The following is a 24,274-nucleotide window of genomic DNA, read 5'->3' on the forward strand; positions in this document are numbered from 1 at the left end:
ATCTGAGAGTAGTTACTTACATCCAAAGTATTAGTTCTCCAAACCACAAAAAATAATAGCAAGTCTCTTCAAACAGTATATACTGCAGTCCTAGTGTGTTTCTGGAAATATGCCTCATATCACTTTTCCCTACAGTTAGCAAAAGCTTCCATTTTAGGGTCGCAAGTGTCCACTTGTATGATTTACTGGCCTGAATTTTCTCATCTCCTTCCACTAGCAGGAGTAATCCAACTGGACCGATCGCAAAACACCAGTGTAAAAAAAGAAATGACTTACTTGTGTTCCTGGGTGTTGCACCACTCACTTCCAGATGTGGGACAGCCAGAACAAACAGGAAACTGCTGCTGCCACTGAGAGGTCTGAGACTGTGCGAGGAGGAACAGCCCCAGCCAGCTCTGCGTTCCTCTTAAATGCAAGGTGTAGTGAACTCGAGATGACCTGTGGTTAGCGTTCTTCTTGTTCCCTCAGGCCTGCACAGCTGTAAGTTTGATAATACGTATAAGCTTTCTTTAATTTAAGACATTAAGTACCTACCTCTTCATTGCTTTAGGCTGGCCCAGCAGAAGAACTGGGCAATGAGTTCCTCTGCTTTCACAGCCAGGAGGAGTTCTGTTTGACTGTCCTTAGGGGCAAAAAAGGACCTCTTTTTGGTTTTGCTTCACCAGCATTCCTGCACCCTGCCCATCTTCACTGTAGGTGCTGGAACTTAGCTGACATTAGTGTTGTATTGCTGACCTGAAAGTTCAAGTTCTGCATTCAGTTATATTGGGATTTAGAAGGCGTGTTCGTTTTACTTGTACTAGGTGGTGCTTTTCTAGCACTTCTAGTCATACCTAGTATAAAGGGGGCAATCACCATCTTAGAGAGGCAAAACGATTTATTCTGGAGTATTAAAACTCCCTATTCTCACAGATTCCCCAAGACTTTACTTAAAATCAAAGACTGTTAAATTATTTGTTATCCTCAGTCCTTGAGCTGGGATGGAGCAAAGTTAGGAATTACTTATCATTTGGTAACAATACAATGATAAATAATTTAGTAGCATAAATTTAGTTTGTTTTATAAGTTAATGGTTGTTTAAGAGTTCCCAATATAACAGAACTGGAAAAGTAGAGGCGTGGAGACAGGTAAAGAACGTTTGAGGAAAACAATCACAAAATGTATTGGAATTTGTGTGTTTGAAAAAAGGCACAGGAGTACAGAAGGCATTCTAAGCAGAGCGAGCAGCATGAAGAGACAAAGCAGGAACAGAAGAAAATAGTTTGCGATGTAACACTTTCATAACACAGTAAGTTTCTAGACAACCAACCTCATCTCTGAGAAGGCCAAAAGGAAAAATAATTTAAATGTGAAAGGGAAGAGTTGTTAGAGGACAGCCGAAAATAGGTGTAGAGAATGATCTTCACAATTTAAGCCCAGGAGGCAGGGGCTAGCTGTAACAGACTATGCACAGTGAGGACAATGAAAGGAAAAACAGTTTTAAAGGGGTTAAATGAGAGGTGGGACCTCTAGGAGGAAATACAAACAAATTAAGTCAGAGTTGGGATGAGCTGTGGAAGAAAATAAAAGCTTTAAGAGAGGGAGGAAGACACTTGGAAGTTTTTTTGAAGACAGGCAAAAACAATGGTGTTCTTGAAGGCAAAGATGTACAAACTAGAAGAATGATTTAAAGTAAAAGGAGGGGAATACTATGCAAAAAATAATGACTTAACATATAAAATAAGGGACAATAGAGGAAGATGAATAAAATGGGTGCAGACTTCAAAGGGCAAAACAGATATGGAAGAGATGGCAAGTGCAGGTACCACTTAGTTTGTTTTAGGAAACTGAAGGCAAAGAAATATAAACTAGAAAAATGATTTCAAGTAAAAGAAGGGCAACACCGTGTACAAAACCAAGTTTTTAGGAAACTGAAAGAAAACTGGAAAAAATTACCAGTAGAATTGCAGGAAGACTCGGTTTAAAAGGAAAAAGGGAAAGGTAAACATAAGGGTAATCTTGACACAATTTTTGAACAAAATAATAGAAAAGCTAGTATTCAGTCAGTTTAGAATCATCATCTAATTAAAGCTAATCAACATTTTTTAATAAAGCATCAAACAAATACGATCTAGGTTTTTGAAGGGGTTACAAGGGGAACTGCTGGCATAACACAACTTATGTAGGATGTGTGTTTTACTATTTAAAGGTATTTACTTGAAGAGCTACCAAAACCAAAATACAGCATCACTGAAACAGTCTGAACTTGAAAGTTCCAAGAGGCCTTGTTAATGAAAAACGATTATCAAGTAAATGGACTTCCAGTGGAATTCTAAAGGGCTAGTTATGTCTTTGGGAGAATAAATTATAATAAAATACAAAAATTACTACTGACAGTATTTGCAAATCCCATACACAAATACGTAGGGGAAAACATCTTGAAAATAACTTAAAAGGACCTAGTCATTGACCAGCTGAAGACTGCAGAGCTGCACACTGAAGGGGAAGAACTATGCTATTGTATCACATATGTGAAATGATTGCTAAAAAACCTGTATTTGGTACAAAAAGGGCGTTCACAGTATCAGGAAAAACAACCCTCGCAAGACAGAATCCTGCTCTCCAGTGACAATTATGGTATGATCTCATCCTGTATGAGAAGCCAAAGCCCAACAAAATGCTATAGCCAGAGCTGAAGTCTAACAACATTAACAAAACGCAGATGCACATTTTTAATAAGAGTAATTAATTGCAGAGACTACTCACCAAAGGGATAATTTGATTTCTTGAAGCTCTTAAATTGAGGTGTGATCCCAAAGTTCTTAACCACAAATTCCAAGGCGTGGTAGACTTGATAGATGAATTCTGATGTCGTTATGTAGAAGTTCTGACTAGAAACTGTTGAGGATTTCTCTGACGTTGCAATCTATGGAGAAGTTGATCATAGAAGGTAATAAGGTTATTCCTAAAGAGAGTAAAAATGTAATTAATGTTTGAATAATGATGAGACCAACTTAAGACCTCACCAACATTAATTTAATGGTTGTAAATACAGGAATAAAAGTGCTAATGAAAGGGAATATAAAGCATAAACTGAAGACAGAAATGACTGTGGAAGGTTAAAAAAAATACGGAAGGTTAAAAAAAGAAAGAATAAATTTAGAGAGTAAGAGAAGTCATAAAAGCACCACACAACGGAATCATGGACAAGTAAATGATGCTAAACTGCATTATATGGTAGACAGAATGAAGAAAGTCAATAAAAAGACATGTCATAAAGATTTAAACCCCAAATGACCTTAGATACTGGAAAATGAAGCTAAAAATTGTTTAATCAGGTTAAAATCAAAATCACCGACAATCAGAGAGGTTAACTACAAAATGGATATTGCTCAGAAATAACATGAGGAAAGGTGACGAGAAGAGATGATAAAGTCAGCCCAGCGTTTAAGGACGTTAAGGAGAAGGTGTCAAGAAAGCGTGGGAACATGGCCCCAGAGGCAGCACAGGTAGAGGAAAGTCAAAGATGACAGCATAGGAAAAAAGGGGAGAATAGTCTAACAAGGGTTAAAATTAAGGGAAGAAATGAAAAGGTCTACTGGTTTCTTCCACCACTTTGTTATTAAACGCTGGAGAAATAGTAAAAAACAACCAATCCCTCTCAACTGTGTGACTGAACATGCATGCACAGTAAACCAAAAAAGGAGCAAGATTTACATAAATTATATACAATTGAGCATCGTTTCGTTCTGCACCTGTTTCAGTTTTCAAGTTGTCTTTGATGAAAAATCCAAAGACTGAAGCAACATATATAAACAAATGAAAAGTCATCACAATCAGTTTAATGAAGTGCACAGAATAGCAATTGATCATGTCAATAAAAATAAAACAATTAATTTTACATCAAGTGTGCTTTATTTCCTCCACAGGTATTCTGTTAAATAAAGCACCATATATATACTGCCAGGCCACAGCTAAAGAGGATTCTTTACAGAATCAAATTTCTTGTGGTTGTTTAGTATACAAGTAAACTTAATTTTGATAATAAGAACCACAGCGATCTGAGGCAATCTGCCTCTATTATAAGGTACAAAACTGGCACAGAGGACACCATATTATACACAGTAAAAATGCCATAAGTTTAAATTACATCATACAGGGCAAGGAGGCCCTGTTCTCCCAGACAGCCATATTAAATGAAAGCCACTACAGTGAACTCTTAATTACATAAAACATATCCATTATCTGATTGCCCTTTAAGAAAGTGTACGGTAGATGCAAAAAAATAAAATAAAATAAAAATCTGGAGTTCTGCCTGACCAAGAATTAAGCATATAAATCTATCTTGCCATTCAAGCAGAGAGCACTGGACAAACTGAAGCACAAAACAGAAATAAGCAAAACTTATACAAACAGCATTTTTTGGGGAAAAAAAAAGACTTAAAAGCAGACATGCTCCATCTAATGTCAAGAAGCAGCTTGGTTTCCTTTTCCAGATATCCTTGTGACCACATGAATCGTAGACTCAATGGTCCTACACAGGATGTCTAAAATGTCATGCTGCTGCATATGACTAAAAAGTCCTCTGGAATGGCCACAACTGATTGATAAACTAGTTTCAGGGTCCTGGGATGGTAAGGCTTGACCATCACAGCTTCTCAAATCTGCAAGGTCAGATAAAACCGCTGAAATCGATGTGGAAGGAAACTCCGAGTCCTCCTCAGCTACAATGGAATCCTTGGAAGTCTGCAGGTCTTTAAATTCTTTGCATTCTTCAAATTTACCATTTCCTGACTGCTCTTCTGTGTGTTGCGACCTCGTTGCTAGCATTATGTCTTCTGAAAACGAAGATGGAACTTCCATTCTGTACTCTTTGACAGAACTGTTTTCAGGGGAAGGAGGATCTTGTTCAGTGCCCGGATCAATGATCGAAGAGTCCCGCGTCTCGTTATCTGAAGTGCTTGTTGGGGTCAGTGCCTCCTGGGGTTCAGTTTTTATATCACTGATACAGCTATCTACAGTGTGCTCCTCATCACTGCTGACCCGTCTTCTTTTTACAGGAGTAGCTCCTTCATCGTCTGTAGGAAAAAAAACAAACTAATAAAAACTGCATTGTTTTCATGCCATACATCCACATAACAGGCCATCTCTTTCACATTTTTCATCTGCTTCCATATTAAACATATCATCTGCTTCCATATTAAGAAATACTTATTTTCTTAGAGACAATTCGTGTAATTGTTTAAAATTTTAGTTCCATAATAAAACAGCATTTCTTGTGTAGTTTCAGGGATTGGAACCAAGAAATGGCTTACACTCTGTGGTAAGAAAAAAATGTGTTAGGTTAATTTGTAAAAGTTTGTAAAATTTTAGCATTACAGTGAAATCATGATAGAAGGCAAACCTTTAGTTTTTCTTTCTTTGGCTTCTTGCTCTTGTAGTGAGTTCCTTTGTTGTTGACACGCTCTACATTTGTTTAAAAGCTCTTGTAGAGTTGGAATCAGGGCTGAATTGAGCTGTTTGGGAGTGTGCACTGAAAGCAGCAAGGCAAGTGCTCGGAGGTCCTAAAAAAAAAGGAGTCAACAACCATAACTAGCCTCATTTCCAGTTTGTTTCTGGTAAGAGCTTCACACAGAGACATCTGTGCAGTAACTAGAGGCTTCCATGTGTTCTGAACATCTAAAAGATCAAGTTATAAATACAATGACAGTACCAAAATTTCCCAGTCTCTACTCACATGCTGACCTTAGCGTGTATCTGTTCTAAGTGGGTAACAAAACCGTGCTGCCCACTGCAAAATGACATCTTTTGCTGGGTTAGAGCATGCCAATGGTCACTGCATTTCGTGGTGCTTCCCCTCCTACAGTAAGCCAGCCCCCAGTCGTGTGGTTCCCACTGTCTGCTTGGAGACCCAAGTATGTATCCTGTGTGTGCCGAGAGAAGGTGTGCAAGTGGAATGGAAACTTCTGGAGAGCTCAGACTACTGCTGCGTAACTTTATGACTATCTTGTTGATGGAGATGAACACTCCCAGCCAGACAGTTCAGGTAGCCTCCCATGCTCTCCTCAGAAATCCCACTTAAGCATGAAGTTAAGCTAACAATGCCCACCTCTTTAGAACCTGCCGCATAGCACTGAAGAGCTTCCACAGAAAATAAGCTGCCTCCTAGATGATACTGAACGGCTTAGAAAAGACTCACCCCATTTAAAGTAGAGCTTGCTTTGGAGATTTCAAGTCTCTGGTTGCTGAAGTCAGATTCTAGGCTTTGATACTGGTTTATTAGATTTGTAATTAGAGTATTGATTAAGTTGGCACAGTTTGCTTCAGAAAACACCTGCCCCTGAACCTGCACAAAGAGTAGATCCTTTTTAAACCACAAAAAAATGGAATTGTGAAAACAGTATCCTAAACTGAAATAACAGACCTGACTGCATTGCTTGGAACAGAAACTATCGCTAAAGAACCACCTACCTTTAGAAGAAAATGGGTCAGAAAGGTGTATACAATGTTGTTGTTAAGAAAGGTCCTTTCATCCATTAGAATGCATTTTATATATTCTGCAAAAACCGGATCTTCACAGAGGAGCTTTACACAGTTCTTTGACATTGCAGACTGGTAAAGAAAGAAAGAACACTGCAGAGTCATCACTGGAACTACATCACAGCGCTAACACCATCAGCAACAGCTGTCTAAGCCAGAGGAATCTATCCAGGCCCACTGATATTTTTAACTCAAACCGCATGGTTCTTAATGATAAAAGTATTTCAGATCAATCAGCTATTAGTAAATTGTACAAATCAAGTATTGTTAATTATTTCATGTTTTCCTTTCACAAAGATAACATAAGCAGAGGTATTTTCAAAATAGAATTAACATTTAATGTTTTGAATGTTTAAGCAATACCCACTGGTTAGAATTCACAGGTTAGTACCAGTTACTGTTTTTTGCCCGTATTTCCGTTCTGTTCTCAAACCCACTGGCTTACCTGAGTCTGACAAAGCTCAGTCCAAAGTTTGGGGAATAATGCAAGATGAAGTGGTAAACCTTCATATGCAACTAGGACACCTGTTATGAGAAAATAGTAGTTACTTAGTGAGAATGATTGAAAAATCTTCCTTGGAGACAGATACTCACTTCCTCATTCAGTTACCAGTCCTCAAGCAGTACCAAAGTGCCATATCGTTTGATAAGACCACATTCTAAACATTTTTTATAATCAGACTGATGGTCTGTGAAGTTTTTACACTACCTCTAATAAATACACGTATCCCTTTAGTATTGCTATGAAATGTAAAAAAAAATAAGAGCTGGCTTTACTTCTGGGTCTGTAATTAGAATCTGGCTAGATGCCGAATTTTAAGAACTGAATTGAAGAGACAGCTCCCAGAATGCTTATCTCTGTAACAGCTGTATTTGTGTGACTGCAATGTTTGTGCCTCTGCACCTACCACACTGAAAAACAGTTTATCCTGAGTCCTTGGTGGAAAAAACAACCACCATGATATGCCTTCAGAGTGACGTGCAATTCATGGGGCAACTCAAGGCAGGATGCTGTCCTGCAGAGAACCAGGCAGAATGAGCGGAGCGGCCAGATAAACCCAGGAATGCCTTGCTCATAACAGAAAAACAACGCTTACACTGTGACAGGAGGAAACCCAAACACTGGTGGTACTTAATGGCAGAGCTGATACAGTATTTATGTTTTCAGGTACAAACTATGTGACTGGGTGGTTACTGATTTGGTTTACTTGTGATGGGTTCCCAGAAGATGGAGTGAGACACATCCATGTTTTACAACAGAATCAACACCATCAGCGGCTGTCTAGATGGTCCACATGCTCCTGGGAAGATAAATAATACTTCCCAGAAATGGCATTAACTGGAGAGATGATGTAGAGCTGACACAAAGCCATTTAAAAAGAACTAACTTTTTAGTTAGTTTAGTCGGCAAAAGAACCAATTTCAGTGAGTCCTGTATGAAACTGTAAATGTGCAAGGAGACTGAATTCTCACTGGCTGCCGCAGGTCCCTCCTGGACAGGCCTGAAGCCTGACAGTCTTGTAGGTAAGATGGCAGCGCATCATTGTACACACTGCACAGTTCTGTGAATTAAGGAAAAGTAATTTCCAGAACAATTAGTGCAGCGATTTTCACGAGCACTGCTTTTTCTTACAAATCTTGAATATAAAACTTAGTGGAGAAGTGCTCACAACTACCACAGGAAAAAAAAAAAAAAACAAAACACAAACTTTAAGCTGTTTAACTTTCATACTTACTCATTTTAACTAATGTTTCAGTAAATTTTTCACAGTTGATTGCAACTCGGCATAGTAGATGAATGAACTGATGATAAGAAAAGAAGTAGTCTAGCAGCATACGATCATAAACATCATCTTTGCCCTGGAGATTTAAGAGAACTTCATTTAAACTACATAAGCAACTGGACCGCTACCAGATTTCCTAAGCATCCCTGCACTTCTTCACCTAAAACATTTCATCAAATACTACAGGAAAACATCATGGGGATTTCCAGGTCTAACCCAGTCCAGCTGTGTTTTGCTGCTCTGTCCTTGTTAAGAACAACAGAGATCGGAGCAGGGATGGCAAGTCAATTCCCCCACCAGTAAAACTTTCTATTTTCCTCTATTGTAGGATTCTGAATAAACAGGCTGAGAAGATGCAAAGTTATATGAATAGCTTATCTTGAAGAGGATGAGAAAAGAATGCAGTAATTTTAAATCATATGCAGATATGTAAACAGGCACACTACTACTTTTTAAATCATAATGTAAGTTACTGTCCGTGCAAGTCAGAATTTTATCAAGACAAAGCTTCACAGGCGTTCAAAGCAGTATTTTCAAGAATGTCCCAAAGCAAATGATAAACATACGCCAAGGGTCTTGTATGCCAGTATTTTAATATATTATGGATGTATGCACTCAAAACGGCATCAGCTTCTGTAAACCAGATAGCCAAAAGGAAATCTCAAAAATTCAAGCAAACAAAATGCCATCTTATATAAAACAAATGAATGAAAAATAAGCATGCAAAAACACAGGTAAACATAACTGTGGATGGGGTTTTGAAGGCTTTGAAATTTTCTGGATCCCAATGTGTATGAATTCATCATAGATTGTAAAGTACTGTGTCATATAATATGACTTTTCAGTTCAAATATTTACATTATTTTGTTTCACATCCATTACCACTGGATACATGATGGAAAAATATAGATAATTTCTGGTTCTAGGCATTTTTATTTAAACTTTGGTCATACAGTAAATTTGATGGTGCACAAATACACAAAGCATCATTTTGAAAGCTTTAAAAAAGAAGGGTTACTTACCCTACAGTAACCGTGCTTCTTCGAAATGTGTTGCCCACACAGATTCCCATCTATGTGCACATAGGCCCCATGTGCAGGAGATTGGATTCTTTCTGAATAGCAGTGTCCACTGGGGCTGTGCCTGCACCCAGTGTGTCCTTGCGACCACTGTACCTGAGGGCATAAGGGGTATGGCGGCTTCAACCACCACTCAATTCCTTCACCGATAAGAATCCCCCATGACAGGGCTCTGCGTTAGCACAAGAGGACCACCGCAGAATCTGTGTGGACAAAGCATCTTGAAGAACCACGGCTACTGTACAGCAAGTAACCAGTTTTCCTTCGTCGAATGATTGTCCACACATATTCGTGTTAAGGTGGGATTCATCTTACCTGACTTTAGCTATCTATCATTGACTCGTGTGAGCAATCCCTGCTGTCAATGGAGAGGGACTCCTCCAGAGGAAGTGTCACTGATCCAGACTCGGATCACTAAGGCAAGAAGGATCAGCCTCCTTCTGAGGTTACCGATTCCTCTCCATTAACCACAGGAAGGGCTGGGCATAGACCTTCTAGATAGGCAAAGTTATGTGAGTTGAATCCCACCGCTGTGGTAATGTAATAATGGGACATGGCAAGTGACTACAAAGTAGCCCCACCAAAGCTGGCATCCCATCAGGAAGGGAAAACAGAAAGTAAAAGACTTAAAGCCCTACAAAATAGCCCTATGTATTTCAGGTATTGGCATTTCACCGAAACAAAGAGCAGATCGTGTCTGAGTCCTGGTGGAGCGGACTCTAATGAAACCTGGAGGATTGACTTAACTGTCTGTTAATAAATCTAAACACTGTTTGAAACCCATTTGGATTATCCCAGGGTGGTTCCTGAATATTCTTTTATAAATGCTACAAACAGATTGGAAGTTTATCAGAATGTGTTTTTGTTGTTGGTTGGTTGAATTTTGTTTTTCTGTGCTTTTTTTTTTTTTTTTTTTCCCCTGAGCACAAGGTTTAAACACTTATCATGTCTAGAATATGAAGCTGTGTAATCACCAAGGGCAGGGAAATGGTGCTTCTGGAGTGCACATCTAGAATGGAGTATATGAGGACAACACATCTTGAAGAAGAATTGTGCTTTGTTTACAAATAAAATGTAAATATATTCTGCTACTGGATTATTACAATAGTTCTATAAAAAGGGAAAACAACAGAGAAATAGCTATTGATAAGACTATGTGTTTACATACCTTGCTGGCTTCCACCATTGTAGGCAAGAGGCACATATTAAGTTCAGGACGTGGAGGACGAATATTGCTTTTTCCCCCTATTAATTTCAAATTTTCACGACATGGAAAATAAGGTCCTAGAGACACTGTAGTACAAGTTAGGATAAAACAGGGATATATTAAAAAGGTCAATATTTGACATCGGCAAGGAACATGACAGAGTAATAATAGCGTAAGAGAACTTCAAAATACAATCACTGAAATACCTACTTGGGATATTACTGTGGTGGTATGTACAATGATTGTGCTGTAGAAATGGAACCAGAGTATGTAGGAAATCATGAGGACTTAAAAGTACAAGCTCCTTGAGGACATCTACAAACAAAAAGTTTTTTTGCTATTACAAATTGTTATTTCTTAACAGAAGACAGTTTAACTTATGGCTCATGCATTGTCAAACTCTCATCTCTCTTTTGCTAGGGTGCACTGTGGAGGTAGGCTTACTGTGAGTAACACACAACGTGAATACACCTGAATCGGTCAAGGTTCCCTTCACCTCTGCCACTGGCAGCAAACCTGCTCAGTGGTAGATCTACAACCAATGAGAGGGGTGCCAGCTTGTAGGAAGTAGAAGCTCAATAAAATTACCCTCTTTCCTTCTTCTTTAACATATCAGGTTTGATGCCTGGAAAATGTAACCAGCAGCAGTCAGGAGGACAATGAGAAAGGCACTCAAAATAAGAGGAAAATGCATGCAAATCACACAGAAAAGGTTTCATGTGGACAAAGTTTTAGGCCTTCATTAGCATGCGTAAGAATTCAGATTATATCCATTAAAATAATATTTTTTTTTTAAAAAAAAAAAAACAACTATACTAGAAAAAGATTTTGGAATAGGCCTTTCTAGTGCAAAACAGACACATTATGTATAAGGTCTTCGCCTACAATTTAAAAATACAAATGTATTCAATTCCATAAGCTCTTTAAGCTTTATTTTTATTATACTTTCTAGAAAATAGATCATAAAAAATTATGCTAAAAGCTGTTAATTCAGATGAATTTGCTCAGCATATATCTGAGCGGAGCATTTGCTAGTACTTGAATCTTAATGAAAGATTTGGATTGTAAACTGACCCGACACCTGAATTCATGACTTATTCCTTTACCATGCCTCTGATTTTTAATAAGCCACATTGCACAATGGCCTCTCAAAATGCAGGCTGACTTTTTGTGCACACATTCTGCATGCCTAGCAAAATATGAATATTAACTTTAAAATGATGAAAATACAATTATTTATAATAAGAACAATGGCCATATTGACATTTGACAATATCAGTTTCAAAAATCCCAATCTACAGAGCATGTAATAAGCATTTGCACTTGTAAAAATGAAATTTGAATTGCAAATCAGATACCTGCATAGAACAGGTCCTTCCGGACTGCAGTTTAAAAATTACAACTTACCAATACAAGCATTTCTAAGTTCTGGAGGACTATAGGAATTTAGCAAAGTTAAAAGCTTATGGGCAAATTCAATTCGCTCCTGCCACTGAATGAGAGCTTGCTTCACATCTGCGAAGGTAAAAAACAGAAATCTGCTTAGTGAATTTCACAGAAGCTCTTTAAATGAAGCACAGAATTTTACTGCTGAATAATCTTCTTTCCTCTATCATTTTTATCAATCTAAAAACCAGATTCAATCTCATTGATCTACTGCTATTAAACATACTTAATCTAGTCAGATTATGTCAAAAAAGAACTTAATAAGTAACAATTTAAAAATAATCTGCTACTGCATTGAAAGTTTGTAAACATAGATAATAAGCAAGACAGAATACTAAGTTTTAGGTCATGAAAATTAATTAACAGACAACAGACATAATAATCCTTTGAAGAGTTATAATCAAACCTTTTCTTTGAAGATATGGACGTGTTGATTTAAGAACTGAAAGGAATATAGACAGAAGTTCTACCAGGTCTCCAGTCACGTGGCAAGCTGTAGCCTCGTGGTACATCATGTGCAACGTGTTAAAGGACTACGAAGAAAAAACCCACAACACTTTATGTTGCCACCTAACACACTTCATCATTTCTATCCTACAGACACCACTTTTACATTATTTTATGCACAAAAAAAAAAAAGGTATAAAAGAATATCGTGCCAGATGTAATCACAAAGTTACAAAAGATAATGACATTTTAAAAAGAGAATAAATTTGTATATGCACTTAGCATATTTACTATGAGAAAGATTAAAAAGAAAAAAGGTAGGGGAGAGAGGAAGAAAGAAGGAAATAGAGAATGAATCACCAGGTATCTTTTACAGCAACTAAATGTAACTGTTGACCTGAACATACAGTTTCAGTAACAATGAACAGTAAGTAATCTTCTACGGAAGTTAAACTGAAACCTGCATTTGGTCATGTAAGTCTGCCTTGTGTTCTTCTCACTTAATCCAAAAACTAGAGTCATGATTTTTTTCACACGTGCAGACCAGAAGGAAACTGAATTTGTAAGATTTACTGTAACAATAATGTCTATAACAAGTAACTAGCCAGCTCTGCTCAAAAAATGAGGGGGGAGGGGTGGAAATACGATTGACATGGACAGTAGTTCTTTTTTAAAATGTCCTGCCTAAGAACTTGTGTATTATGATTGTACATACATCAGATGAATTATTTCTCCCTTTCTAATAAAAATATCTTGTGGGCACCTGTGATTTACAGAAATATCAGAAAAGAAAAGCAACTGATTTCCCAACACCACAAAAATTCTAGCACAAGGCCTAAGAAAAGTTATTTAATCTGTTGGGCTATTTCAAAGATATACAAACATTAATCTCATTCCCTATAAAGCAAAATCTCAACATGGTGCTTTTTTCTATTATAGTGAAGATAAAAGATACATGGCCATCCCCACTATGTGGAAAACTTTCCTGGATGTGATAAAGCCTTGAAAAGTTCCTAACTTTTTAGCTTGAGTTTCTGGAATGTATGCATTTACAAGACAAAGAGCAACAAATTCTGGAGTAACTAACTGTAACTAGTTAAGAGGCTTATATTTATAACAAGCTCATGAAAACTAAAATTTCACAGTACTGCAGTGTCTTCATTTGTATCTTTTCTGTTTCTGTAATTCCAGCCTTTTCTATCACATTATGTCCCAGACAATACAAAGTAGTGACATCACAAAGTTAAATATATATATATATATTTTTTTAAATATAAACCATATTAGAATAGGGTTGAAATCAACCTCAAAGCATCATCTAATCCACCCACATGCCTTAAGGCAAACTAAATATATCCATGACAGATGTTTGCTCAAAGTACTCCTGAAGACTTCCAGTTGTGCTGAGAGCTTCTAAGGCAATCCATTCCACTATCTCATTTACTGTACAGCTACAACTACCTCCTGCCCTGTTATTTTGTACCACGGATTTGTACCAGTTCATTATCCCCTCCGTGGTGACACCAATCTGCATATATCAAGAATGATTTTTTTCTTATTTTTACTCAGTTTCTCCAACACATCTAGATCATCTTAAATGTTACTCCTGCTCTCAAAACCACCCAACATCCCTCTCTTCCTTCCTCCCTCCCTTTCTTCCTATCTTGTGCTGTCAATTTCCTACTAAGAATTTCTTATTAACTCATAACATCTCTTGCTAGTTGCAGTTTTCAGCTTAGATCTTTCTAATTTTATCCTTCACATTCTTCTTTTGTTCTTTTATGTTCAGTATTATAAATCTGCTTTTCTTTCCACTCTTTGCGTGTTTTCTTCTTTCTCTTCATGCTAACAAAGAGTTTCTGATTTATCTAAATTCATTTCCTATTAGACTTCCTACCCTTTCTTCACATGTGGATAGCTTTGCCCTTTGAGTATCTGCACATTTTTCTTCTCAGATTTGCTGCCATCGCACCTTACCAACTAATTTTCTAAATGCATCAAGGTCATCTGATTTCTCTCTTTCCATTCTTAAGAGTGAGAGATTCATTTCCTGCTCCTGCTCACTCAGACTGCCTCCCAGCTGCACCTTCTCAGTCAGTGGCTACATGACTTGGAATCCTTTAGAACTCTCCAGTCACATTCCCCACTTGCTGCATCACAAAACTGTGACGATCATGCCCAAGAGCAGATGAACAAACGTTACCAAGCATTTCTTCCCAAAAGAACTCAAAGTTCTTGCAATCTCTTATTACTCCCAAATCATAAAAGACCTCACACATTTTCTTGGTTTGGCATCTATAGTAGAGTAAACCACAATATCTCCCATCATCTTTTTCCCATGTTTTCATAATTTACAAGCTTTCTGTAGACCTAATTTACTCTCCATTATGAACTTCAGAGCAAGCGTACCTGTCTTTGATACACAAAATGATCTATCACCTATTTATTTCTTGCTCATCTTTCCAATTTAAGCTACATCCTTTTATAGTTATCCTACCAAATCTCTGTTACCGATTAAGCTTTCTTCTTAATCCAGTATGAATATTTTTATTGCCTCAAATTTATTCATTTAAACTCCTACATCAGTGTTCAGGCGTGTCTTGTAAATTCTTTTTTTTTTTTTTCTTTTTTTCTTCCTATGACCCTTAAGATTTTAATGTTTTACATATATGCCAGTACTTCATCCACATATTTCATATATTTATTTTAAATGATACAATATTACAACAATTTAAAGCAAATGTTGTCAGGAAGGAGCAATGAATCAATAAGAAAGTGAGGTGTTCATTAAAATTAAATAGCAGAATACTTACCTCAGTCATCAGAATCAATCCTCTGTTAAACACAACAAGAAGTCTGTCTTCATCTGATTCTAATAATATTCTGAAGGCACTAGGAAAAAAATCCAAATATTGAGAACACTGAAAAATGCATGTATTTTCATAATTTATACCAATATTTAAATTTTTTAAGCTCATGCTATTATTTTAAAAATTATCACAGAAGGCCAAAAAGAACATGCTTACTCTCTCTTTTTTTTTTATATAAACTTTTTCATTTAAAGACATACCTGATGTCGACTTCCTTTTTAAACAACCTGCTGTCCAAAGTGACTTATAAATAGCTTTTAAGGAGATATTTCCCAAATAATATTTGCAAAAATGTTTAAAAGCTAGGTACTTCAAAAAGTACTTTAAAATGTACTTCTAAAGACAGACCTTTATGCTTTTCAAATAACGCATCTCAATAGATAGGTCCAGTTAAGCATATATTTGGACTTTGAAATGTGTAAAACCATTTCTATCAGAACATTTTATGCTTATAGCAGAACAGAAAGGATTATGCATAGCAAATGAACCACTCATCTCAGCACTGCAATACTTCCAGTGCACATGGGAAAATCTGGTTGCATTCTACAAGAGATGACTGTATGTAAACCCTTCAAGTGACACAGGCTGTTCTGCTCACAAGTCCCTTTCAGTCCATCATCAGTTCATTTTAAAATCCCAGTACCTGACCTATGTGTACAGGCAATTTCTAGTTATACTGACCAAAAAAAAAAAAAAAAAAAAGCAACAGTTTCAGATATGCTATTAAGATACACTAGAAATGAAAAACTATTTGAAGATATGATGCAATAAAAATGTTCCATAGGCACAATTTCTAACTAAGTTTTCTGCCCAAGAATAATAAATATCAACAACAATAGCTGAAATTACTGCTTTGCCAAATCTAGATAAATCATGGTAGGCTGAGAATGGCATTCAGCTTAAATGCTGAATTAGTACATTTAAATGTTTTTTTGTTTTTTTTTTTGTTTTTTTTTCCCCCCCAAGGACTCTAACTAAAGCAGTTTTGTCATGGTGTTTATTTTGAAACATGACAATATTTATCTTGTTTCACACCTTGTTTTTTGCATAACTTCTGAATTTTTAGATGCTGAAACCTTCTAAAATAAATTATATTTTCAACCAATTGAATCTGGAACAACACTAATTTTCATCATACTTCACATTCTATGAAATGCAGTTCTTATTCAAACAGAATTCAATTATTACACTGCAGCTTCACTACTAACGTACCTTATTAAAGTTGTCCAACAAGATCGTCCATCCAAGCAGCGCAGGTAACAGCTTATGGTTGTTTTCTTAAATTGCTTTATGTCTTCTATCTCTTCTTCTCTCATGTCTGGTCTCTGAGCTACAAACAGTTGCATGAGGTTAAACAGCTCTTCTACTGCCTGAAACACATACAATTTTTACGTTAGAGTAATCTCTCAGTATGTTATGGTTTATATCTTCTTATTTACTCCTCTGTGTTACTTTTACTAAGTAATATATAAAACATAACATATTAAGCAACTTCAGATGGGCTAACATTTTAACCCTTGTAGTAAAGTTATAAAATCAGCAGACATTTTAAACTTAAATAATTAAAACAGTTCCTAAAAATAAAATTCTGACAAAGAAAGCGCGGATATTCCTCACCTATCTTCAGTACAGTTTGCTTTTAGCCTTTAATATTTACTGTGTGGATCATGGCAGATATTTGAGATAATACTTTTGAACCTTAAATGTATGTTTTGGTGCTTTCTAACAGTGCAGTTCATTGCTACATATACATAGACAGAAGAATCTGGGAAGTCCTGATCCACGTGCCCAAACTTCCTGTCTTTCTTTGGGGAGTTGAAGGTGTTGATGTGTTTTTTTTTTAACCATGATTAAGCACATATTCTGGTGATATTTATTCATACTCTCATACTCTAGATAACAGAATTCAGGAAGCTGCTTGGGCTAAAACTCACTGAAGTCCTACAGGCATCGAAAACACGTAGTAAAGTAGTTGCAGTCTCTTGTGACACAGACTGAGACTTCCAAGGACAGATGCAAACAGTTAAGGCAGCAGGACTATTCCCAGAACTTCCACAGTATAAATTTAATCTGTGAGCTGAACTAGATTGGAGTTCTAAGTAGAATATACTGTATACTCTCCTTTTCTACAGAGGGCAAAAAATCTCTGTGATTTTTCTCTTAAAAACTTTGTGAACCTGATTTTTCACCATTACACATGGGCAATTTTAACTAGTATCTATTTTTACCGTGACATATTATTGCAGAGACAGTGGAACTCCCAGCGTACCAATACTTTACAAAAGGTACACAGGTGTTCCCAAGTAACCATGAGGCCATCAAATCTTGGTCCTATTCCAGAAACTGAAAGCAGAGAAGCAATTTACTGGGAATTCCTCCAACTCGATGTGTTACAATGCAAGACCATTAAAGGCTCTTTCCCTGCTTCGTAGAACTAGACTGGTGTACAGAATATTGAAGAATAGCAGAATCATCAGCATCTGCTTCCAGAAAAAAACATCTGCTCTCCAACTGCTATATACCGCAAGGGAAAAAATCCTTACCCAAAAGTACAGTAATCCGATCTAAACACATTATCAATTACTTATAACAGGAAATAAAATGTTTTTTCCACTGGATATATCCAATAGGTCTTTTCATCCCTTTCATTAAAAGACAAATCCAGTAAAAGAGGAAATACTGACAATAAAATCATACTTCTGGGTATCATTCTACTTACTCCTGGGTACTGGCTGGCATGTGGTGTAAGATTCTTAAAGGCCCACTGGATATTCTGGTGAGAAGCCAACTGCCTCGTGAATGCAGGAGACTGCTCACAGCAGAGGCGCAAGATGCCGTAGTAGGCAGGCAGCATCCCACGGTTAAAGAGCACCACGTCTTGATCGTCGTGGTCTGCGAGGATGTAATTGAAGGCAATGTTCTTCGTCACCACAGGATTCTGTACAATAAGGCGTACATTCTCTGGACAGTCGACACAGACGTTGTACCAAAACGACAGCAAAGCCTGTTTGTTGTGGTTGGTGGCTATAGCTGGCTCAGAAAGTTTAGGCTGGAAAAGGTTCCATAAGTCCATGAAGTAGGTAGAAAACATGAGTTTCTCAGTTTTTGAGATCAAACAGTATGTCATGAAACTGAAGTAGGGCACAAGTTTTGTAGTGCCATGAACAGCAGCATCGACATATAGTTTAGCTCTTGAAAGAAGGCCAAGAAGCACGTTGTAGACTTGATGCAGAACTACGGTGGTATCGGGGCTGAGAGGCAGATCGCGTGTAGGGATGTGCAAAGAACGGGTTGATCGGAACATCTGACGGAAGGAATTGCTTGGAATAAGCGACACCAAGAGATAGGCTGCAGCTTCAAATAATAAAAACAAATTTGTTACACATTTGTTCCATATACAGATTTCAAAGCATTTTACAGAATCTGGTATTACTATACTCACACTGGAAATTAAAATAACTGTGTGGATAAGACTAGCACAAAGCTCGTTAAAAGAGGTGTTAAGATTAGCTTTCAGGCCTATTCACTCTGTATTTCTGTCTACTGCTTGGTTCTAACTACTGTAACACCATGCATCCCAGAACAAAAATACATGAACAGATGTTTTCCATGGCAGAATTGTCTACCGCTTGATCAAGACCTCACTACCTCTTCAACCCTGTTTACAACTGGAGTTAGTTACAAAGCTGCCCCTCCAGTTTCCACATCTTTCAACCACAGATATTGTATTAAAGCTCAGAGTGGCCTATAGCTATCGTATCTCCTTTACAACACAACTTAGACACAGGAAAGCCTGAACGGCTGAACTTGGCAATAGCCCGGCAATGTGATTCCTGGCAGAACGAACTACAGAGGAAGGATATGCTGGAGCTGGGCAGAAGCACAGACTTCCTTCTCCTTCATCCACAGGTTCAAAGGACTTCACTGAAGATTACTCTGTGGTGGGTGAAAGAAGAGCAAGTACTATTCCTACCTACAAAGCAACTATAGGATGAAAACTATGGAGAACAGCGTGGGTTAGTTGTTTTTCTTCTTTTGGTTTTCCTGAAGCACGTAGATTAACCACATATGATAAAGAACCTACCAACATCTCATTTCAGTAATCAAATTCAAATATGGTTTCCATCTAAAATATTATGTAGTAAAACGTTGATATTTTAAAATATAGCAATCCTAGAACAACTGGAAAAGGAGGAAAATACAAGCACAAGACGTATTTCAATTGTCACAGGAATACCCCATACACAATTACTTGCTGCAACAGCAGAATCATTTTTTAAAATTTAAATTAACTTACAAGTTCTCACTCTAGGATAGTTATGTGCCAGAAGAAAACGTTCAACCCAGTTTTCCATGTTTTGCAGCACCCAGCTGTGAGCGAGTTTATTTCGAGGTGTTTGCACAGCCAGCCAATCCAGACACTGAGATGGGTTGTATTCAATGACCTGAAAGAATGGAAAAATCAAAAAGAGTACATTAACTTTGATAATATTTACTGATTGCATTAAACTAAAAATAACTATCAAGTCCTTCAAAATATATTTTGAAAATCACATAGGGCTATCAAAGCACAAGCAAGACCTTAATGTTATGGCAGACAAAAAACCCCACTTGTTAAATTTCAGTTTGCTTTTTTTTTTTTCCCTGAATCTTGTTCAGAACTGTTGAAAATACAAGTCTAGGAAGTTACTCTACATGTCCTTTTCTGTATATTTTAAGATATTCAAGCATTAAAACGTTAAGCACTTTTAAAACTTAATTACCTTGTCTTTGCAAACAAAGCTAACACGAAACCTTATTGCTGAATTAGGGTTTTTAACACAAGTTAGAAGAAAACAAATGGTATGCAAATATGTTGATACAGCTTCATGCTGTCATGTTTTTTTTTTGACTTATCATTTTCAAAGAATACATTCATCTAGTGTTTTTCAAAGATAATGGAAAGCCTGTGGAGTGCCATCGTACAATTATGAAAACCTTACAAGACTCAACGTAAGTTATTGTGACTTTCTGGTTCTAAGGGGTTGTAAATTTATTGACATATTACTAGACCAATAATTCTTTCATTTGGTAGTTTTTTTAATCTGCTTTCTATGAACCTTACGGTGTAGGTATCCTGACAATTAGAAAGGAACTCCCTCTGCATAGGTAACTTCAGGCAGTAACTGCATTTCTGAAGCTTCTCCCTACTACCATAACACACCTGAAGAATATGAGCAGCTGACACAATAAAAACCCTGCTTATAAAATATTAATCTCCATTAAAAAATAAACACATCAAGAACAATTGCCCCCCATTTTTAGAAATAACAATATGATCTGTCAAATTTCCTCCATGTTAGAAAAACACTATCACTGGTCACCATCTTCATCACTCATTTTTTAACGACTTCTAGACACTGGAAGGGCTGCAAAAGTTGGTTCTGTGCCCTAAATCTGTCTGTCTGTGCATTAACTACTGTGCCTCTTGTCCCTGCCTACACAATTTCTCTCTCTAAGCCTTCAAATGTGTCAACAAGGTGAGGATAATCATGCTGGCAACACCAGAAACTGAACTGATGACATCTACACCTAACATTTGGCCTTTCCAACAGAAACCCGTCACTGATAGCTTCCTCTCTAAGTTCAGTTTGTGTAGTGAGAAAGAGGAGGGAACTACGAAAGAGAATTGCATAACCATTTACAAACTTTGTGGCTACTGATTGAAACACGAAGCACATGTACTTCATGCCATAAACTTGTCTGTTGTTATAGGTAGGTTAATTCCACTCTTTTGCAAAGGTTTCCTTATTGCTAAGAGAAATTCATAGCCTATGACTTCCTTGTACGCAGAGAACAGTTGGGTGTAATTCTTGACCTTGAGATCCTCTGTCTGAACTCCTTTTACATGAGGTACAGCAGTTCCAGCTAACTCATATGCAGATCACAAACCCAGCTGGTATATGCTTTTCCAGATTACCTGACTGTTTGTATCCTATCACTGCTCTTACCTGGGAGAAAAATACTCTTAGCCATCCATATTCTACCCCACAGCACTTCAGTAGCTCTGTTTTATCATAGGTCTGAATTCTGCACAAGTTTTACAAACTTCCTCCTGTGACCCCTCCGTCCTTTTTTTTTTTTTAAGGGTATTAAACAGGAAAGGATGTTCAACGGTTTACCCTTATCAGTCTTCAGGGTGAACACGCTGTTCCTTGACAGGAATAAATACAATAAACTGAACCGTGAACTCAAACAGCAGTTAGCTGAAGCGAAAGCTGTAACTCCTGATCTACTTCTCAGATCAAGGAGTGTATCCCTGTGCCACTTGGTTAAGAAGTCTTTTTTTCTCTTTAGAAGTGCAAGTAAGAATGCTCCTACACCAGAGCAATTAGTCAACAGAATGAAATTAGCACTTATTTTATGGGTTAAAATGTTAATGATCATTTTACGGAGAACAAAAAGTATCAATCTAATATTCACTTAACTAGTACATAATGGAAAATAAAATAACCAAAGAAGGACCTTGAAACAGTTTACAGTCCTCACAAAAGGATAACTCAGAAAAAACAGCAGAATTTGCCCAGAGGCAGCATTCTAGACCCTTATTTTGAATTAATTTCTCATTAAACTAAAATTTAAACTGAAATACCAGTTAACCAAAATGCTGTTAAAATAGAATTAATAGTTGGAGTAGAACTTTTAACATATATTAACCATTGCTGTTCCTTTGGAAAAGAAATGGTTTTAAAAAAAAGATCATGAATTGATGCAGCAAAGATGACAATGAAATGGAAAATCCTTTTATATACACAAAAAAGCGAACAAGAGAAATACAATTTAGCTTCTAATTGTTTTTCTTTTTAACGTGTTGTACCTCCCATATCCTCTGCAGAATGTAAGAAGCAAAGGGGGGCATTCCTGGGGGTCCACCAGCAAATTCCATTAGCATAGTCAGCAATTTGAAAAAAGGATTGGCTGCCTGTAACGCATAAAAATAAAAATAAACATTTTAATCTATTTCATTTATTCTATTAATTCTTTTATAGACTCAAAAAGGCATCCCGAAATATTTCAATTTTTAAAAAATCTACTAACTTCAGATGTGAACATTTTAACTGCTTTTAATCCCTTATTACTTAATCTGTAAATAATCCATCTGTCTGTATCTATATCTTATTTCTACTACAGCTATGCATGGAACTAACCCACTGGTTATAGCTACTGCAAGGCAACATTATCAAATTAGATAGGATCTCTAGTAGAAATATATAGTTACAAGGAAACAACAATAGGTATTTTAAGCCAGACATTACTCTGAACAATGGGAAAAAAATCAAGCTATGCAACATTTAAGAATTCAACAGCTGACTCTGTTTTTATATATGTGTGTGTGTAATATCACTATCTTAGAAATTTATAATTTTTAAGCATTTGCAGAACATGTAACATGGATCCTGAAAAATTTATCTAAAACATCACCATTTCTGAGGGTTGACACTGATCATTATTACTGGCATACAGTTTCCCTCTGAAAACAGCAACATGTCTCCTCTAACATGGTCACTCTAATGTGATATAGTATTATTTTTTTTAAGTTTGCTAAGTCACCCAGCTTTTAACAATGCTTTAGTAAAGTGGTTATTATTGCTATTTTATATTTTGCACCTCACCAAAAATGTCTCTTGTGCATGTGTATAAGTGCAAAGCAAAGAAAGCATAAAAATGTAGCAAATGTTAGCATGATAGGAGGGAAGTAGACTGTCATCTGATAGTGCCCATTCTATCACACAAAGCAAAGCTGTCATGAGAATGATTTTGCATGTGCTTCTTTTCCATCCACAATCATGTCACCTCTGCTTGACATGCCCTCAATTTTTCCTGATTGTTTTTTCTTTTCTGACAGCAGTATACAAGAATGTCCTTGTGTGAGCATACACTTCACCACTCTGTATATATTTTTTCCATGTGGAATCCATTTGGAACTCTCAGTATTTTGTTATTACCAGGGCAGGAATTTATTCTGACTGAGAAATGTGTTTACATGCACAGAATTGCAGAATAGTGAGCCAAAACTTGAACAAACAGATGGTAATTCCTTATCTCCACTTATTCTAACATACACATTTTACTGTTACCATTTTTTTAAAGTTAATTAACATAGGTGGAGAATCTAGAAGCATGTTTGGCTTTGAATAAAACTTCCATCTGAAACTGCATACCAGATTTCTGCTTTAGAAAACTTAATATACAGCGCAGTTAGAGTTTATTTTATGTCACAAAAACTTTCATGGATCATCTTCCATGCAAGATTTTTGATTAGCAAAGGATTATTTAAGTAATTTAAAACAGAAAAATATTAATACAAATTATTTAATATACAGGTAGTATGTTTACATACCTCAGGAGTCAACTTTGCTATAGATGTGAAAAGCATGGACACAATCTTAAAAACAAAACAAACAAAACTCACTTAGACTTGTGCTTTTTCAGTTAAAATAATAAATAATCCCATTACACTTATTAGATAAGATCTTCAACAAATAGCTGTAGCTGCTGATACTTACATGTTCTGCGAGTCGATTATTGTACCGACACAAACTGAAAATGAGATTGCAAGTTTGCCTGATGTTGATTCCATCACGGATATGTTGAAACAAAAAAGGAAAACCCTAAAACAAATATGAAGATGTTAGTATATTGTCTACAATTACCTGTGTACACAAATGTGCGTTTTTTTGAGGTTTACGTATTCATACTTAAATTAATTACCTTTCCTCCTGTTAATGCTGCCATGTCATTCTGTGATAAAGTCAAATGTCTAAAAAAACAAGAAAACCTTCATCATTTTACTTCAGAGATTATTAAGTCAGGTTAAGGAGAAATTCAGGACTGTGAATGCTAGTTCATGCTCTTCAGTATCAGGATATACAAGAAAAATAC

General features: G+C 36.6%; 1 protein-coding gene across 11 annotated transcripts in view; it reads right to left on the reverse strand.

The window, feature by feature from the left end:
• Nucleotides 1-3,789: 3,789 nt before the first annotated feature.
• USP34 (ubiquitin specific peptidase 34) overlaps nt 3,790-24,274 on the reverse strand; it is a 127,223-nt gene continuing 106,738 nt past the window's right edge. For 5 of the 11 annotated variants that reach the window (XM_072035233.1, XM_072035225.1, XM_072035224.1 and 2 more), the window contains 19 exons: nt 24,104-24,152; nt 23,899-24,003; nt 23,733-23,777; nt 22,209-22,313; nt 19,650-19,797; nt 18,072-18,706; nt 16,565-16,722; nt 15,296-15,374; nt 12,442-12,568; nt 11,997-12,104; nt 10,800-10,904; nt 10,551-10,675; nt 9,326-9,478; nt 8,256-8,379; nt 6,965-7,044; nt 6,451-6,591; nt 6,179-6,325; nt 5,384-5,543; nt 3,790-5,057 (listed from right to left, as the gene is read on the reverse strand). In XM_072035233.1, the coding sequence (XP_071891334.1) occupies nt 4,447-5,057; nt 5,384-5,543; nt 6,179-6,325; nt 6,451-6,591; nt 6,965-7,044; nt 8,256-8,379; nt 9,326-9,478; nt 10,551-10,675; nt 10,800-10,904; nt 11,997-12,104; nt 12,442-12,568; nt 15,296-15,374; nt 16,565-16,722; nt 18,072-18,706; nt 19,650-19,797; nt 22,209-22,313; nt 23,733-23,777; nt 23,899-24,003; nt 24,104-24,152 (3,205 nt within the window). In that variant the 3' untranslated portion in view covers nt 3,790-4,446. The remainder of the gene's footprint in view (nt 5,058-5,383; nt 5,544-6,178; nt 6,326-6,450; nt 6,592-6,964; nt 7,045-8,255; nt 8,380-9,325; nt 9,479-10,550; nt 10,676-10,799; nt 10,905-11,996; nt 12,105-12,441; nt 12,569-15,295; nt 15,375-16,564; nt 16,723-18,071; nt 18,707-19,649; nt 19,798-22,208; nt 22,314-23,732; nt 23,778-23,898; nt 24,004-24,103; nt 24,153-24,274) is intronic. The other 6 variants (XM_072035232.1, XM_072035230.1, XM_072035229.1 and 3 more) reach the window with 4 other exon arrangements.

The sequence above is a fragment of the Anas platyrhynchos genome, chromosome 3 (genome assembly GCF_047663525.1).
Source record: "Anas platyrhynchos isolate ZD024472 breed Pekin duck chromosome 3, IASCAAS_PekinDuck_T2T, whole genome shotgun sequence".
NCBI classification, from domain to species: Eukaryota; Metazoa; Chordata; class Aves; order Anseriformes; family Anatidae; genus Anas; species Anas platyrhynchos.